We start from the raw sequence: 19,085 nt of genomic DNA on the forward strand, positions 1-19,085 counted from the left end.
GAAGAGGGCAGTTAGGTTAATTAATGATTCATCTCTAACAGAGTCTCTCCACTCGCTGTCTCATAGACGTACTGTTTCTGCTGCATGCCTCTTCTACAGATACTTCCATGGGCACTGTTCTTCTGAATTGGCTTCTATAATTCCCGCTCTCTCCTTCAAAACAGTCCAAATACGTGCAGCCGCCAGCCAGCATCCATTTACTGTCCAACTTCAAACTCACAGAACAACTTTTCATCTTCCTCGTTTATTCATTCAACTGCCATTTTCTGAAACAACCTTCCTTCATACGTATTTCCTGAAAATTACAGTCTAAAGAAGTTCAAGTCCAATGTCAACAAATATCTTCTTTCGTCTTCTCAACCTCCAACCCAAGCACGGTACTAAGTACTATAGGTTCTAATACCTCTCGTGTTTGGAGTTTACATAAAAAAAAAAAAGATATAGGGAGATCATAATCCCATTGTATAAGTTAATTATAATACTGCATTGGAATACTGTGTCCAGGTATGGAGACTTCAACTAAAAAAAAGTATTGAGCTTCTTGAAAGGGCCCAAAGTGAGGCAACCCACATGGTGATTATCTGTAAAAGGGTGACCATATTAGTAAAGACTTTGATTATGTGGGCTACAGAGCTTGGCAATGACACACCTTAGAGGGGACTTCATTGATGTCTATAAGGCTTTGAGAGGGGATAGTAAAATAAATTAAAGCGAAATTTTCACTGTTATAAATGATTCCAGAACTAGGGATCACAAACTTAAATTACGGGGGGGGGAGAGGTTTAGGCTGCAAATTTATGATAAATAGAAGTTGATAGCTTAAACAGATTCAAGGCAGAACTGGACAAACATTTGGAGTGAGCGAATGGGTGAAATGAGAAGGGGGTGTGTGTGTGTTTTTTTTTTTTTTTTTCTTTTTGGCTGATGCTATATAAGCTTGCTTTCTTGCATCATGTGCCCTTGCTAATGCTAATCATTGATAGGACACTATGGCCTTCCTTGCTGCCTATCTACACTGCTTAGAGAACTTCATGTCTGACTGTATTATAATTCCCAAATCCTTTTCTCTACTTGTTTAGTTCAGTCCCACCAAATTTATAAGTATTTATGAGTTACTGTTCCCCAAGTGTAAGACCTTGTATTTTTCTGCATTAAAACATAGATGCTGCTTTTCTGATTACTTCTGAAGTATGTATATCTAAGTCATCTGAAAGAAGCTCTGCTTGGCACTGATCATTAACTATGCTACCAATCTTAACATCATCTCTACAAATTTGATATTATACCCTGTATATCCCTTCATTAATATCATTTTGGAAAATTAATATCATTTTGTTTTGCAACCATCCTACAATCTATCTAAGAATGATTTCAATATGTTTCATCTTGTACATTAAACTCTCATGTGGGAGTCAGATGCTTTGCTGAAATCTAATTAAACAATGTCAGAGTTATTTCCTGCATTCAGCTCTTGAGTAATTCTGTCAATATAGCTAATCAGGTTAGTTAAACATGATTTGCTCTTTACAATACCATTCTGTATTTCGTTCAGAATGAACAAAACATAGCATGGTTTTTCTAAATGAACCTGATTGCATTCTTGATTATTGCCTCCATGATTTTCCCTACCACTGAAGTTAGACTGACCAGTCAGTAGTTACTTGCTTCACTCATATAACTTTTATGTATTGGTGATACATTGGTACTTCTTTGCACCAAGGGAATCTCTCCAGATGCCAGTCACACCCTCACAATTAACATTAATGGTTAATTATGAGGGTGTGACTGGCATCTGGAGTGTACTCTTTTGCCACCTTTCTCAAAATTATTGGGTATATGCCATCAACTCCAGCAGCTTTATTTGCCTTTAGGCTTGAAAATTTTTATAATAAATAATCTGAAATTTCAATATCAATTTCATGCTTTTCAGCTTCACTCGCACAGTTTCCCCTCATCATGAAGGGGCTTTCTTTTGTAAATATGCAATGCAAAATATACTTAGATAACCCAGCTGATATTGCAAATGAACTGTTCAGTTCATCTGCATAATCAGCTAGGTTATCTCCTTTCTGTACCCATTACACAAGGGTTCAGTTTGATTTTTTCTCTTCTTTGTATTCACATACATGAAAAACTCCTTTTCCCCTCTTCTCTCTCATCATATGATTTCTGTTCTTCAGTAGAGAGAGAGGATGTTTTTGGAAACAACCATTTTTATGCAGGATCAGGTTCCTCCACACATTGGTTGGCCAGTTGCTTCATGACACATCCAATGATGACCACATCATCTGTTCCGATTACTTTAGGAATATTTGGCCAATCTCTGGACTTCAAGGGTGGAGTTTATTAAGGATATTTCAATCTCTGGCCAGTTTGAAGGAAAAGATCATACAGCATGTTGCTAAAATTCTCCATGACATGTTTTGTGCGGCAGTTGACCATGTCAACTGCCGCACAGTGCCATTTGTCCCTGGGGACAATTTTTTGAACTTTTTTTCATAGGGACAAGTGGCATTCAGAGAAAGTTCATTTCAAATCTCATCTTTCTGTCATTAATGGTTTTTCACCTAAAACAAGCAGAAGTAATGCACTTTAACTCCAAGTTATACCCCAAGAAATTGTTACTGTGGACCTGCGTAGAGTCTAGAAAACCCAATAGCATGTCAGCATTTATGAAAATTTCTTAGCAGTTTTTTTTCTCTGATTAGTAATACTGTCTAATTTGCAAAACTAAAATATCTTTTTAATAATTGCAGTAGTTAATTTTTAAAAATTTGCATTTTTTCCAGTCCATTTTTAGATTTGATGCTACAAGTTTATAACATAGCTTCCAAAACAAAATTTTTCCTGAAAATTTGTTATTGAGCCATATATATGGCTTAGATTTCTAATGTGTTTTATATATCAAAGAAAGATTTTTTAACAATATATTTTTCAAAAAGCGATATTTTATGAATAGCACATGCCTTTTTTATATTGTGCACAAGGTAACAGCCATCCATGGCAGTAGAGTGGTTTTGCTGCTTGCCACTCAATTTGAGAGGTTTGGGTTCAATTCCTGTCTGTGACTGGAAGAATTTCTGAAGTCTTCTTTAAGCGAGGCTGTAGTTAGCTGATTGCGGGCAGAGAGAATAGGGTTCTCTGTGAGTTATCCTGGGTCTTCCAGCTTGCACAACATGCAAATCTCGCATGAATACACACTTGTATAAACATAATACAGTATACAATGGTGCAATATGGTCTAAGCTGCTTGATGTGCCCAAAACTCAACAACAGCAAGGTAACAATGGTTGCAAGGGTTTCATTTCAGTACCACCTTTTGGAAGTTTACAATGTAGCTTCCAGTAGAGAGATTTTCTTTAAAATATTGTTACAAGGTAAAATACACAGCTAGAAAAAGGTGCTTACTATAGCAATATCATTTTCAAAAACAATTTATGTGAATAACAAACTTTTTTTGTCCAGTGCACAATGTGTTTTCTGTTTGACACCAGTTTTTGTAATTTAAAATGCAGTTGCCAGCAGTAGATGATTTATTTCTTTGAAAATGTTTGTTAGATATAATATACACTGAAGAAGGAATGTACAATTTTCTTTAAAAAAAAATTATGAGCAGCATGCACTTTTTTACTTTGCAAGCAAATGAAAGTGGTGTGAATGTTAAGCTTCCAAAAACTGGTGTCAAAAAATACCAGTTTTTGGAAGTTTATAACACAGTTTCTAAGAGATTTTTTCTTGAAATTTTGTTACAAGATAATATAATTTTTGAAAAACAGTTCTATGTGAGTAATGCAAACTTCTTTTTTTTATCCACTACACAATGTGCTCTTTTCTGTGACAACAGTTTTTGCAATTTATAATGCAACTGCCAATGAATCAGTTTCCTTAAAATTTTGTTAGTAGGAGAAGAATATGCTGAAGAAAGAATATATAATAATTTTCTTTTCACAAAACAATTCAATGTGAGGAGCATAATTTTTTCTTTGCATGCAAAGAATCAGTTATAGTCTATTATTTTTCTGTTCCTGATGTAAACAAGTGGGTGTATGCAGTTACCTTAGCTGAGAAAATCAGGTATGGCTGCCCATGAGCTAGCCCATGCTGTACTTCACATGCTGGAAAAAAATCCAGCAAATGAGTTAATTCCTCTCCAAAGCAAACCTTAGCGAGAGCAACTCTCACCTGTTTATATCAGGAATAAACTAAATAGGATTGATAGTATTTCATTCTGGTATTGCATTTTTCTTGTTTGTGTGGTAACTAACAAAGATTTCTGGAATTTTCAATGGAGAAATCAAAGAAAACTCTATTTGAAAGGTATTGAGAGTTTCAGCTGCATGGACAAAAGTAGACAAAGAGTATGAAATTCCTGAAATTCATGCTTGGTCTTGAAGACTACACATTCCTCCACTTTAAATATAATTACTCTGTATACAATATATAGATAAATAGAAGAAAATATTTTAAACCACATAATAAATTGCATTTTCTTTTTAATAGGCAAGTTGCATCGTGTTTTAAAGCTGACCAGCAACATGATGCTCATGAATTGTTTATGTGGCTTGTGTCATCTTTATCACAGTGCTGTCTGAAGTACAACATATTATCTAGTCACATTCCAGCAAGATGGCAAAGAAAAAGAAAGCACTATGCTGATGAAGAAGCTTTTGGGGAAATCAGTAAAAAAGATAAAATAGGCTTCTGTGGGCCGAGTGGTCTCTGTACATTTGAAGCTAATGGCATGAATATGAAAAGAATAAATGATGAAAATATGCATGGTATAAGTGATAAAAGTGACTCTGAAACTATTAGTAACCTTATAAATTTATTTGAAGGTGAAATGCATCAGACATTAAAATGTCTAGAATGTGAGAATGTACAAATGAAGGTTGAATGCTTTTCTGATATAAAAATTACACTTGATCCATTATACACTGAATCACATGGAAAAGATATTGGTAAGTAAAAACTTCTAGCTACTTTTCTTTTTTTTTTTTTTTTGGAATAGATATTTTATTTGAGATAAAGGAATATTTTTTTATTTTTCTTCATTCATGTGCATCACTACCACTTATTTTCCTTCAAAATTATAAATGAGATTACACTGGTTAACATCAATATCCTCCCTGAAATAATTTCAACAGATTCTCGTAGGAAATGTGTTCAGAAACTCTTATATGTGCTTAAAAAGTTCTCATCACCCTCAGTTTTCAAAATCTTAGGTTAATGACCAAAAACCAAAACCTGTAGTTAGTTTAATCATCTCTTCCATCTATTTTTTTTTTATTACTATTTTTTTCTAGAACATTCAGGAGATTTCTAGAGCATTCGAGAGCTTTCTACAACATTCAAGAATATCCCAGAATGTTCTAGAACAGTGACGTCCAACCTTTTCCGTTACAGGGGCCATATTCAAAGTGAGATTTGTTTTGCGGAATGCACTGAGTGATTCGAGAAAAATTAGTGGGTTACATTTTCCATATCTTGTTACATCTATTTTCACGTTACTGTTTTTTATTTTCAGGCATATATAAAAAATGCAAATTCCCAACACTTTTATGTGCAACAAATCTATGTCAGTGATTTATTTTTTAGATTTTATTAAAATTATAAAAATATGACTTTTGTTTTTTAAAAAAAAAAAATACCTTACTTTTTGGTTTTTAAAACTCACTTTAGAATGCTCAAGAATACTTAAAAAAGTTCCAAAAGAGGAAAATTGTTTTTGGAGTGTCATGTTTTTAATTAAAGGTGGAGTGAAGACTATTGCTTCATTGAGTATGATGGAAACAGAGTCTCCTTACACACCGCTTTTCCATCATACTCAATGAAGCAATAGTCTTCACTCCACTTTTAATTAAAAACACGACACTCCAAATCAATTTTCCTCTTTTGGAACATTTTTAAGGATGATTTTTTAATTCAATGCAAATTAATAATAATTCAATATAATGAACAAGTTATATCAAAATAGTAGAATTTCACAATTTGAAAAGATTGATACATACACATACATAACTGTATTCAGCGTACGTGTGACTGCACTGGACTACATGAACACGTTTGATATAGTCGAGCTCGAAGCATACCTGTGCACGCAGTGGCCTGACTCTCTAAAATGCTGTTTTAGTTCGCTTTCCGCACGTGCGGTATCCAGTCTGGGGGCCCATAGGCTGAACACCACTGTTCTAGAATATTATTACACGTGGAAGAAAGGTCGGGATATTTCTAGAAGGTTCTGGAACTTTTGACAAAGTTCTCTAGAAATATTATGAACCTTTTAGAAACTTCTCTACCGGTATATATACGAGTGGGTTCCGCACCAAGCAAGCATTTTTGTATTTCAAAAGGTGTATGTATTTCAGAGAGCGAGTGGTGAACAAAGTGAACAAGTGTTTTAGTGAATTTGTGTTTGTAAACAAGTGTTGTGTGCATAAGTGTAAATCATGAACTGTGTTTAAATTAGAAATAAAAATGTACAATTTCTTAATTGTGTTCTTATGTACATGTACCTCAACTGTACATGAAATATGTTGTGTTCTTGCTGAAATAAGCCTGATAGCTTTTGCTATGTTTGCGGAGAAGTGGTATTAAAATCGCAGCAGAAGCCATTGTCACAATTTGCGAGAAAAGCCTATGAACTCTATTTTGGATGTAAGGTTGGAGATCAAGATAAAGTATGAGCTTGAAAGATTTCCTGTAGCTCATGTTCAAGGACATTAACCCCTTCATGGATTATCCTGGGATATCTCGTTTTTAGTTTTAAAAGTTATAAAATAAACGAAATATCTCAGGATACAATAATACCTGAAGCAAACAATAATACCTTCAAATTTTGGACCGAAACGTATTTTCTCTGGCATTTTTCTCTGGCAGGAAATATTCTGAGTTTTCTCAGGATTTTCTTACACCTGGCAGCAAAGGACTCGCTTTCGTTTTACTTATATTGTACAGCAATGTCAGAACAGTAGCTTGCATTCCTGTACTGCCAGTAAGCAAAATATAATTTGCCGCCCTAAATGCAGAATACTGTTATTGTTATTTGGTTTTTAGGAGCATTAGCAACTAAGGCCATATTGCTCCAGGAATATGCGGTGGTCATTCCCTTGACCTTTCCGCATCCTCCGTATTTGGTGGTGACGGGCTCGAACCCCGGTCTAATCAAGAAGCGCGTGCTATGCACTGCTGCTCCTTCCCACCTGGCTATGGAGGCGCCCCCCAGAATACTGAACCCATGAAAATAATTCACAAAAACAATATTGAAAAATATTTCGACACCCTCTTGAACTGCCACCCGTAAGCGATGCTTACCTCGCCCCTCCACTTGTGGTGGCCATGTGTCAGAATGTAGTTAGTTCACGGTTACTGCTTGTGCGTTCCACTTGATTTTTTAAATTTATTTATATAATGAGTAATGAAGACTTTTTCTGTGCCTTTCTCTAATTTATTAAAAAAATCTGTATAATTTGCACACTTTTTAGCATACACGAGATAACTCGGGATAGCCCAAATGGGTTAATTATTCCCATGTATTTTCTATGAAAAAATTAATAAAAAACATAAAAAACTATACAATTTGTATTCGCATGATGCATACTTTTAATCTGTAAAATAAAAAAAGTCGATCTATTACGGCACATTTTCCTGAAAAAAATGTTCCGTGAAGGGGTTAACAGACTGATTTAGAGGTAGTCATAAATCAATGCCTTTTGTTGTTCCGGTGATATGGCTGGAACCTCGAGAACACATAAACGATTGTTACTTTTGCCTGACCAGTATTTCTGGTTTTTCTGGGAAATCCAAGCATAAAGTAGAGCATCCCAATGTACCTTCTTATCTGAGGCCAGTTCCTCATGATGATACAATGCCAGTTTGGCCTTGACTCTGACTGAGAATCAGAAAAGAAGTCTGTCCAGAAGATACAGAACCCAGAATGAGTACAGATCCAGACTTTTCAGCTCTTGATACTGTAAAGATGCATCAATCACTTAGGCTGAACTGAATGATTTGATCAGAGATTTGGACTTCTAAGACTCAATTATTAGGATCACAGCTTCAGCAGTGGAATCTTCTTGAAAAAGGTGTTGAGTTGTCTTTTTATAGGAAGAGGCAATTTAACATAAACAATTACTCCATGGATGGTGCTTTGGGTAATTGTAACAATGTCCAGGAATTAGTGAAAGAGTTACATCTGGAGCATGTCCCCAAGCAGTGGATAGCTATAGCTTCACGAGTTTGCCATTTTGTAACGGGAATTCTTTCAGGTTCATCTTTATTTTCCTCCTCCTTGACAAAATTATCAGTAATGGACTGTGCAATTTCTTCTTCTGTTAAAGCTGTAGTAACTTGTAGATCACCATCTAATATCCACCCAGTCATTAAATTCCTGTTCACCCATGTCTTCAGACTTTTCAATGTGATCAGTATTGTGACTTAGTTGATCATCATGAATAATTAATCCACATCTTTTGAAACAGTTGCTAATGCAGGTTTTGGAAACTTCATTTCAGGCACTCATTGTCATATGAAGTGCATCCTAATTCCTAATTCATTTCACAAATATACGTGGTCTCAATTCTAATCTCAACGATGTCCATTTACACTTGCAGTCTGCCAAACCCATGTACTTTTTCTGACAGAATCTCAGTTATCGGTTGATTCAACTACTGATCATCTCAGATGCCCAAATTATTCGCTGTATGATTCCTTTCGCATCAAAGGTGGTACTTGTGCATATGTCCGTTATGATATTCCCTGTCAGAGACTTGGCAATTTGGAATCTCCTCTCTTTGGTCTGCTCTGGCTTAAAATCTCTCTACCTCATTGTGTCAAATTAATCTGTTGTCTCTACCGATCTCCCAACTCCACTAATCACTTGGAACTCTTTGACTTCCTCTCTTTCCAACTTGACTTTTTCCAGTCCAACTTTCCTAACAGTGAGGTAATTTTCCTTGGTGATTTTAATGTTCACAACTCCAGCTGGCTTCCGTTTTCTAGTCACACCGACCCAGCTGGTCGAGATGCTGAGGCTTTTGCAATTACTAATGACCTTGCACAGATTGTTCATTTACCTACAAGGATACCGGACAATCCTAATCTTCAGCCGACACACTTGATCTGTTTCTCACAAACAACCCTTCTAAGTACACGGTCGAAGTGAGAGGTCCTTTAGGCACTTCAGATCACAACTTGGTGATTGCCTCTTCTCCAATGGAACCTTTATCTCATGGCTATTCCCAACCTCGTGTTGTTTGGCATTACAAGAATGCAAAATGGGATGACCTGCGAGACTTCTTTTCTTCTTTTCCTTGGTCGGATTACTGTTTCAAAACTTCTGATGTCAACGTTTGCTCAGATCGTGTCAGTGAAATTATTCTTGCAGGAATGGAATCCTTTATCCCACACTCCACTTTAAAATCTCGTCCTTTATCTGAACCTTGGTTTTCCAATAAATGTGTTAAGGCTGTTCAAGAGAAGAATGTTGCATGCCATAATTGGCTTGTTTCTAATTCTTCAGTTTCATTTTCTGCACCAAAGCTCGCAACAATTGTAAAGCAGTTATTAATCAGTCCAAACTTGAGTTTGAACAGGCTAAGAGTAGAAAACTTGCTTCTTTCCCTGATGGTAGCTGAGCATTCTGGTCTCTTGCCAAAGCTATTGGCAGCAACTTTTGCCCATCTCTGCTCCCACCTCTGTCCAAACCAGATGGTTCTGTTGTCACTTCAGCCAAGGATAAAGCTGACCTGCTGGCATCCCATTTTTCTTCCAGCTCATGTATTAATGATCTTTGTAAAACACCTTCCACCATTCCCAACACGCTCCATTCAATGCCTCCTGTGGTCTTCCGTCAAAAGGATATCAGAAGGATTTTGATGAATCTTGATGCTAAGAAAGCTCCAGGTCCCGATGGTATTTCTCCACTTGTTCTCAAAACCTGTGCTCCTGAACTTACTCCTCTTCTATGCCGCCTTTTTTCACTTTCTTATTCCAAAGGTGTTTTTCCTTCTGCTTGGAAATTTGCTCATATCTAGCCAGTTCCTAAAAAGGGTGACAAATCCCTCCCATCCAGTTATCGTCCCATTGCAATTACTTCAACTCTTTCTAAAGTAATGAAGAAATCAATTAACCGCGAACTCTTAAACTACCTAGAAACCTTCTGTCAGATCAACGATTGCCAGTATGGATTCCGTCAGTGTCGATCCACTGGTGATATTCTGGCTTATGTTACCCATTTATGGACTAATTCAATGGAAAGGTTCGGTGAAACACAAGTAGTTGCTCTTGACATCTCAAAGGCTTTTGATCGTGTTTGGCATAAAGGTCTTCTAAACAAGCTTCCATCCTATGGTTTGCCAACTGTTTTTAGTAATTGGTTATCCAGTTTTCTCTCTGATCGCTCACTGAGGATGATGATAGATGGCTCTCTGTCTTCTAACTTCTCCACTAATGCTGGTGTCCCCCAAGGTTCAGTTCTTTCCCCCAATCTTTTCCTCTTGTATATTAATGACCTTCTTCCATTGACTGGAAATCCTATCCATGATAGGATTTCCAATGTGCTATCGATGATAGCACATTGCATTCCACTTTCCATTTTGAGAAACCTTGTCCTGCTCAATCAGCTTCAACTTCTCGAAAATCTGCTACCAATTCCTTAAATGCCGACCTTCAGGTAATTCTCCAGTTAGTTGATTTCAACCCTTCTAAAACTCAGTCTTGTCTTATATCTCGCAAAAAGGATTCTTCTACTCCTATGCTTATCTTTAGTGACACTCCGATTTCTAGGCAAAATGATATATCTCTTTTGGGGATTACCCTGACTTCTAATCTCTCTTGGCACAAGCACATTACAAATATTGCTTCCTCTGCATCTAAAAAACTTGGTTTTCTCTTTTGCTCTCGGCGTTACTTTTCTTCCAAACAACTGTTCACTCTGTATAAATCGCAAATCCGCCCTGCCATGGAATATTGTTCCCACATCTGGGGTGGTGCCCCCAAAACCTCTCTCAGGCTTCTTGATTCTATTCAGAAGAGGGCAGTTAGGTTAATTAATGATTCATCTCTAACAGAGTCTCTCCACTCGCTTTCTCATAGACGTACTGCTTCTGCTGCATGTCTCTTCTACAGATACTTCCATGGGCACTGTTCTTCTAAATTGGCTTCTATAATTCCCGCTTTCTCTTTAAAAACAGTCCGAACATGTGCCGCCACCAGCCAACATCCATTTACTGTCCAACTTCAAACCAACAGAACCAACTTTTCATCTTCCTCATTTATTCATTCAACTGCCGTTTTTTGGAACAACCTTCCTTCATACGTATTTCCTGAAAATTACAATCTACAGAAGTTCAAGTTCAATGTCAACAAATATCTTCTTTTGTCTTCTCAACATCCAACCCAAGCACGGTACTAAGTACTATAGGTTCTAATACCTCTTGTGTTTGGGGTTCACATAAAAAAAAAAAAAAAAAAAAAAATCTAGAACAGTTATCTGCCTTGCGATATTGGATGATGTTCCCAAACCATCATCTATAGACAGGATGATTCTTTGCCTCATATCCGATCTATAAAAGGTCTCCTAAAGGTTTTATTACTCTCTGTTGAGAGGTTGAATCAGTGATGTGGTATTCAAAAGTAAAAAAATTAAATTCAATGTTTTTGAAAGTCAATTTGGAAGAGCTGGGCAGTTGTCCAACACCAATGCAATTTTTTTGTTTTTCTTATCCAATTGCAAATCCTATTTATGAAGATAATCTTCAAATAAAGAAGCTGTCAATCCAAGCATTGGCATTATTGACATATTCAACAGGCAGCTGCTTTACTCCTTTAAAACATCTAAGTGATTTACTCTTGCCTATAACTAACGGCTTCATCTTGATTGTTCCTGTCATGTTGCATGTTAAAAAAATTGTAATCCTGTCTTTGATCTTTCCTGCAGATGCAGAGGAATTTTTAAAAATCATGCAATGGTCTGGGGTAGCCCTGTAGTACAACCCTGTTTCATCTGTATTAAAAATGTCTTCAGGATTATAAGTGCTTAACACAGTTTGCTAAGAGGTTTGCAACCAGTTGTCAGCTGCAGAACTATCAGAATCCTGCTTTTTTCTGTGAAGTCTTTTGTAAACAATATCATGCCTTTCCTCCCATTTTATCAGCCATCTGTCCATCACCTTAAACTCTTGTGTAGTTTTTCAGCAAAATCATTAGCCTCTTGAAGAAGAATGCTGCAATTGATTTGTGCATTGAATGAGCTGGCTTGTTTGAACCAAACGAATTGAGCTTCATCTACTGTTTGACATTTCCCTTCACTCTTCCTTTTTCTGGTTTCACTAATCACATTAGTGTTTAATTTCATGACATAATTGTAATAATTTTGATAAAGATGACTGAGGCACTCCTAAATTTACTGCTGCTTTCCTTTGAGACATATCTTTAGTTTAATTTGTCATATGTTTTGTATAATTTGTAACTTATCTTTTACACTCAGATTCATTCGCTGTTTACTGACTTTTTTTGGGTAGTAAAATTTAAAACAGTAAAAAACAATAAATGTCAATCAACATGGCACACACGAATTGGAACTAACACGACAAGCTGAAGTGAGATACGCAGTAAAAAGTTTACCGTTTAGATATAGGAATGAAGAGCAGAGGAAACATATTTCACCATAATAACGTAAAAATCAATAGAATTCCAGCTATCGGTATCATCACAAATGCAATAAGATCAAGTTTACTACCCATTTATAACAGATTATACAAACAAAAAGCCCAATAAACCAAAAACTGCAAATTGTTTTTATTGTTTTATTTCTAGATTTCATTTATTTTATTTGGTTTCTTTTATTTAGATTTCTAAATAAAAGATTTCTAAAAAAAAGAAATTTAAATTAAGATTTCTTTTATTTCATTTCTAGAGGTTGTGACCTCTAGAAATGTGTTTTAGAAAAATATCACAGAGGCATTCAAAATTGATTCTTATAACTGAAAATGTGATTCTAATAAACGATGAAAGTGTAGTGCATTTTATTGATTTCATTCCGTTCTTTGAAATTTTATTCTATAAAGTGGCTGATTCTAATACCAGTGATCACTATAACCATCACTTACTGTATATTGCTTTTTATCTAGAGTACACTACTATCCATACCTAGGTTTTGATCCTCCTCTTTGGGATCTCATTGGTCAGCAGGTAGGCATTGTGATGACTAATAACCCAGTCATGAGATATATCCATTCCACTTTCCATTTTGAGAAACTTTACCCTGCTCAATCAACTTCAACTTCTCAAATATCTGCTATAAATTCCTTAAATGCCGACCTCCAGGTAATTCTCTAGTGGGGCAAAGATAACTTAGTTGATTGTCTTATATCTCCCAAAAAGGATTTTTCTGCTCCTATGCTTACGTTTGGTGCCACTCCGATTTCTAGGCAAAATGATATATCTGTTTTGCGGGTTACCCTGACTTCTCTTTCCTGGCACAAGCACATTACAAATATTGCTTCCTCTGCATCTAAAAAACTTGGTATTCTCTTTCGCTCTTGACATTACTTTTCTTCCAAACAGCTGTTCACTCTGTACAAATTTCAAATCCGCCCTACCATAGAATATTGTTCCCACATCTGAGGCGGTGCCCCAAAACCTCTCTCAGGCTTCTAGATTCCATTCAGAAGAGGGCAGTTAGGTTAATTAATGACTCCTCTCTAACAGAGTCTCTCCACTCGCTGTCTCATAGACATACTGTTTCTGAATTTATGCCCCCTAAGGGGGCATAAATTCAAATTAAGAAAAGACAGATGTAGATTGGATGTGCGGAAATTTGCCTTTAGCCAGCGGGTGGTTAATTGCTGGAACAAACTTCCATCTGTCGTTGTGGAAGTTGATAGGTTGAATAAATTTAAGGAGAAACTAGACAGGCATTTGGAGGGAATGGTGTGATTTTTTTTTTTTTTTTTTTTGGCTGATGCTGCATAAGCTCATACATTTGCTTTCTTGCATCACATGGCACTACTTCTACTACTACTAATAGATCTCCTTGTTTTCCTATTCTGTTCTTATCCCCTTTCCAAAATATGAATAAATTTTAACTAAATTGATAACCAGCTTTTCCATGTGGTGTGTCTCATTCCTTTCTAATGATAACAATAATAAAATTCTTTAATACATTAACTGGTATGCATTTTTGATTCCCTGCACAGATAACCAGAGAAATCTTACAAAACATTCACTATGCAAGTGACCAATCACAAAAATACAAAGTTCAGTTACAATGTAACCATTAAAGACAAAATATCTGAACAGGGAATTAATCTTAATAAAAAAGAAGACTACATATTAAGCATAATATAAAATGACATTGGCATACTAGGATCGGCACTTGCACACCTGTCCTTTACATTCAGTAAGATAGCCCAAGGTGTCATCTATATATGACTTGTCAATCGACCTTAGGTCCAAGTCGATGTTGAGCGAGTTGAGAGTGTCCAAAGTCACATTTGGGAAGTGTCTATTGAAACTCTGTAGCCTCTGGAGCCTTAAGCATAAAGAAGGGGTATTGAGGAGGTGTTTTCCTGGCAAACGCCAACCAACCGTGTTCCAGATGTTCATATGATCATGCTTAGATGAACACAGATGAAGGAATGCCTTTATTTTCTGCACGTGGGCTCTGTGGACTGCAGGCGTGTATTGCAGGTTGGAGCATAGTAGAGATTTGGATGTTGTGTAGATCTGGTGAGACCACCCATTGGCCCACTTCAGCACCCAGAATTCAAAGCCCCATAGTTTCTTGAGGCTGGTGGGAGGTGCGGCTGACCAGACTTCCACGGCATAGGAGATCACGCTACTGAAGTATGTTTTGAGGTATTTTCTGATTATTTGTTTATTGTGAGTTCTGCATAAATTTATTTTCATCCCCAGAAGGCTCACAAGGTTTTGGAATCTGGGCTTGGATTTGTTGTTTAAAAGTGAAATTCGCATCCAGGATTACCCCTAGGAACTTGACACTGTCTGTGGGAGTCAGAACCTTTCCTGCTAATTCCAGAAGTAAGGTATCATCAGACGTCATGTGACTTGGAGAAAAGATGAGATAGCTTGACTTCTGGGGATTAACTGAAAGACCAAAAAATTTGGCATATTGGCAGAAAGTATTAAGGTAGTTGTTTAAAGTTTCTGAGAAGGTTTGTCTTTCTTGTGGATCAACAACCTGGCACCAGGGGCTCACATCTGGTGAGCATGGGCTTGTCACACCCAGGGTCCTGAGCTGGATATCATCATTCTTCCCTTTCTTGGTGATTCCTTTCTACTTCTGACTCTCTCTCTCTCTCTCAGGGTAACTCGGGAATTTTTTTTTGGCTGGTGCAGCATGAGCCTCAGGCTTCCTTGCACCATATGGCTAATAATAATAATAATAATAATTTGCATGGCAAGTAACACACAATATCATCAGCATATGACAAGAATGCCGGAACTTGATCCATAAGTGGAATGAATATTGCAGCGAATAGCAGAGCCAAGAGAGAGAGAACCACCTTATGGGATTCCTACTTCTGCGCTTTTACAGACTCTGCTGTTATTACATGTGAAGGCATTCTCCTAAGTAAAAGACTTTTGAGGACCTCGAGTGTATTGCTGGATATCCCATAGAAACTAAGTAATGCAAGGAGGGGTGTGATTTGGACTGAGTCGAATGCAGATTTCGTGTCCAGAAAAATAGTGTGTAGGTCCTCATTGTCATTCCAGGCATGAAGTATTTTCTGCGATAAGGACTGTTGACAGGTTATAGTAGATCTATTCAGCATGGCATAATGGGTATGATCTGGCCTATGTGCAAAGATTGCGAGTCACATTTGCGAGTCACTCTCCTGACATTGCAACATCATTATAGATGCACTTCTTGAGGCATTTCAGGAAGGGAGAGGCAATTGATATTGGCCTGAAGTCCACAGGTGTTTTTGCTTGAGGCTTTTTTGGAACTGCGATGACTATAAGTCAACCAGCTTGCAGGGGCCTGTCCCTGTTTGAGTATTTTGTTGTAGAGGTGGGTGAGCTCTCTGCTGGTGAAATAGGAAGCAATTTTGAGACTAAAAAGAGGTATTGCATCAGCTTCTATGGTGGACTTGCCAGGTAGTGAGTTTATTATTTTCATTAGCTGTTCTTCGGAAATTTCAATGTTGCTGGTAGTTGAAGAAACATTGAGTGCTTCATTCCAAGGATATACTTCAGACACTATGTGATCTCTCTTAAAACGCAGCATGTGGTCACACCATTTCTGGACATTCAAAGCTACGGGGGTGCAGGTATGACTTTTTGACCACACACGTTTGCCTCTGGACAGCCGGCCATTCATGAAAGTGTCAATAGCTGATTGTTTGATATTCTGGAAATTCATCCTTGCTTTGGAGAATTTGCCATACGACTCTTCTGAAGGTGACTCCTTGTAGGAGGCGTGGGCTGCCTGTTTTTCCTTGAAGGCCTTAGTCAGGAGGTCATTCCACCATGGCTTCGAGTGGGGACTAAGGATGCAAGTTTTGGACATTGCAGACTTTGCATTGAATTCCATCCATCTCAAAAGCCAGTAGGTAGCCTCATTGATATTAAGCTCTGCTTATGTTCCATGGGTAAAGTTGAAAAAGGATGGTAACTTTTTCAGTGTTAATGTATTTAGGATTGTACACTCTCCTGACAGTGTTTGTGGATTGTACTATCACAATGGACAACTGTTGTTATTCAAATTATGCATCATATAATAGTTTTTGTAAATATAGAATGTAATGCTCAGGAAATTATTTTGAAGTAGGTAATACACTAAGTTGCCAAACTCACAATTGAGAAATGATCACACAATGAAGCAGCTAACACTGTATGTTTTCCCAGTTTATATGACAGACAGTTTGAATAAGTAGTTTTCAGTCAATTAGGAGTCGGTCATATAGGCTATTTTCATTTTACAATAGATATAGTTGATACTGTTCCAGTTTGTAGATGATAAACTTGAAAACATTTTCTCATTTATATTATATTATATTATTTAAAACAATCACATGTTAAACTGTTTTACAGTATGTTAGGAATCACTAATAGATTGTCTTTTAATTAAAATCCTGCTTAGTTAAATATTTTCATGTTTATATAATTGTATACACACATATACGTACACAACTACATATTCATCATCATCATCAGTCATTTTCAATCCACTGCAGGATGAAGGCCTCTCCAGCAACTTTCCAGTTCCTTCTGTTTTGAGCACTGGCCATCCATTTACTACCCACAAACTCATGAATTTCATCTATCCATCTCCGCCTTTGTCTTCCAGGTTTTCTTCTAGCTCCTCTTGGATACCATTCTGTTATTTTCTTAGTCCATCTGTCATCATGTCTTCAAGCTATGTGTCCTACCCAAGACCATTTTAGTTCTTTAGTTTTGATAAGAATGTCCTTTACTTGAGTTTGCTGCCTAATCCATGTGTTTCTCTTCTTATCTAACCGTCTGATTCCCAATATAATTCGTTCCATTCTTCGGTGTGTAGTTCTCAGCTTCTCTTCCATTCTTTTGGTGAGTGCCCAAGTTTCACTTCCATAAGTCATGGTGGGGAGTATACATTGATTCATTATTTTACGTTTCAGACAAACTGGGATATTGCTCTTCAGTATGTGACTATATTTCCTGATTGCTATCCATCCAAAATTTATTCTTCTCTTGACTTCCAGCCATTTATCATTATTATAGCTAATAACTTGTCCCAGATAAGTATATGACTCCACCTTTTCAATTACTGCTCCTTCAATCATTATTTCCCTTTCTGTGGCATACTTGTTCATCATTACTTTTGTTTTAGCCATATTCATCTTTAGTCCAAAATCCTTACTAACTGTGCATAACTGATTGAGATTTTCCTCTAATTCTTTGGGATCGTGGCTTATGACCACAATGTCATCTGCAAATCGTAAATGGTTTAGGTACTCTCCGTTCACATTGACTCCTTTCTGCGACCAGTCTAATCTTCTGAAAGCTTCCTCAAGGGCAGCAGTAAACAGCTTCGGAGATATTGTCTCCTTGTCGAACTCCTTTTTCAATTTTAAATTTCCTACTGTCTTTGTCTAGTCTAATAAAGAAGGTAGCACTCTCATATATTTTCTTCAAAATCATAATATATGGGGTATCTATGCCTTGTCTTTGCAGTGCCCGAAACATTGCTTATGCTGTATGGAGTCAAATGCCTTTTCATAATCCACAAATGCCAGGCATAATGGTGTTTTATATTCATTTGCTTTCTCCATTAGCTGTGATATTACGTGAAGGTGATCCATAGTTGAGAATCCTGTCCTAAAGCCAGCTTGCTCTTTCGGTTGATTCTCATCAAGTATTCTTTCTAATCTGTTAGTAATGACCCTTGTGAACAACTTGTAGATGTGGGATAACAAGCTAATTGATCTTTAATTTCCAATTTCTGATTTATCTCCTTTGTTATGCAGCAAAACTATGATTGCATTATTCCACTGCTTAGGCGTCACACCTTTTCTAATGCACTTTGTGAAGAGCCTTGCCAGTTTTTGTGTTATGTCTCTTCCTCCCAATTTTAACAACTCTACAGTAACTTCATCTTCCCCCGGGGCTTTCTGATTCTTCATTTTCTTCAATGCATGTTCTACCTCATCAGGAAGAATATCGGGTATGTCGTATGTGTTGCTACTTTGCAATCCACCTTCCCCACTGCTGGCATCATTCCCCTGCTCCTTGTATAATTCTCTATAGTAGTCTTGTGCTGTTTGAATTATGCCTTCTCTGCTGTTTATAAGTACACCATCACTATTCTTCAGTTTCAGTATCATTTGTCTTTCTGTATTACTGCTACTGGCTTTTCAACTCGATTTAATCCCTTCTCCATCAATGTCGTACCATAGTTGGTACCATAGGGATTTTTTGTCTTTTTGTGAAAAATAGTAAAATCCCTCTTAAAATTATAAATTTTAAAAAATTCTGTCAATTTTTTTCTTAATTTCATTAAAAAATACAGCCATAATAAACATCTGAGAACACTTTGCTATAATTGTTCAGTTAGTCACAAAAAAAAAAAAAAACCCCAGAAA

At 36.8% G+C, this 19,085-nt stretch overlaps 1 protein-coding gene across 1 annotated transcript in view; it reads left to right on the top strand.

Moving 5' to 3' along the window:
* The window catches only part of LOC150076055 (ubiquitin carboxyl-terminal hydrolase 12/46 homolog), a 94,019-nt gene that overhangs the window by 55,719 nt on the left and 19,215 nt on the right, over positions 1-19,085 (top strand). The window contains exon 5 of the mRNA XM_090387243.1: positions 4,501-4,958. Coding sequence (XP_090243369.1) covers positions 4,501-4,958 — 458 coding nt within the window. The remainder of the gene's footprint in view (positions 1-4,500; positions 4,959-19,085) is intronic.

The sequence above is a fragment of the Mastigoproctus giganteus genome, chromosome 13 (assembly GCF_048544385.1).
Source record: "Mastigoproctus giganteus isolate SK-2022 chromosome 13, ASM4854438v1, whole genome shotgun sequence".
Classification (NCBI taxonomy): Eukaryota; Metazoa; Arthropoda; class Arachnida; order Uropygi; family Thelyphonidae; genus Mastigoproctus; species Mastigoproctus giganteus.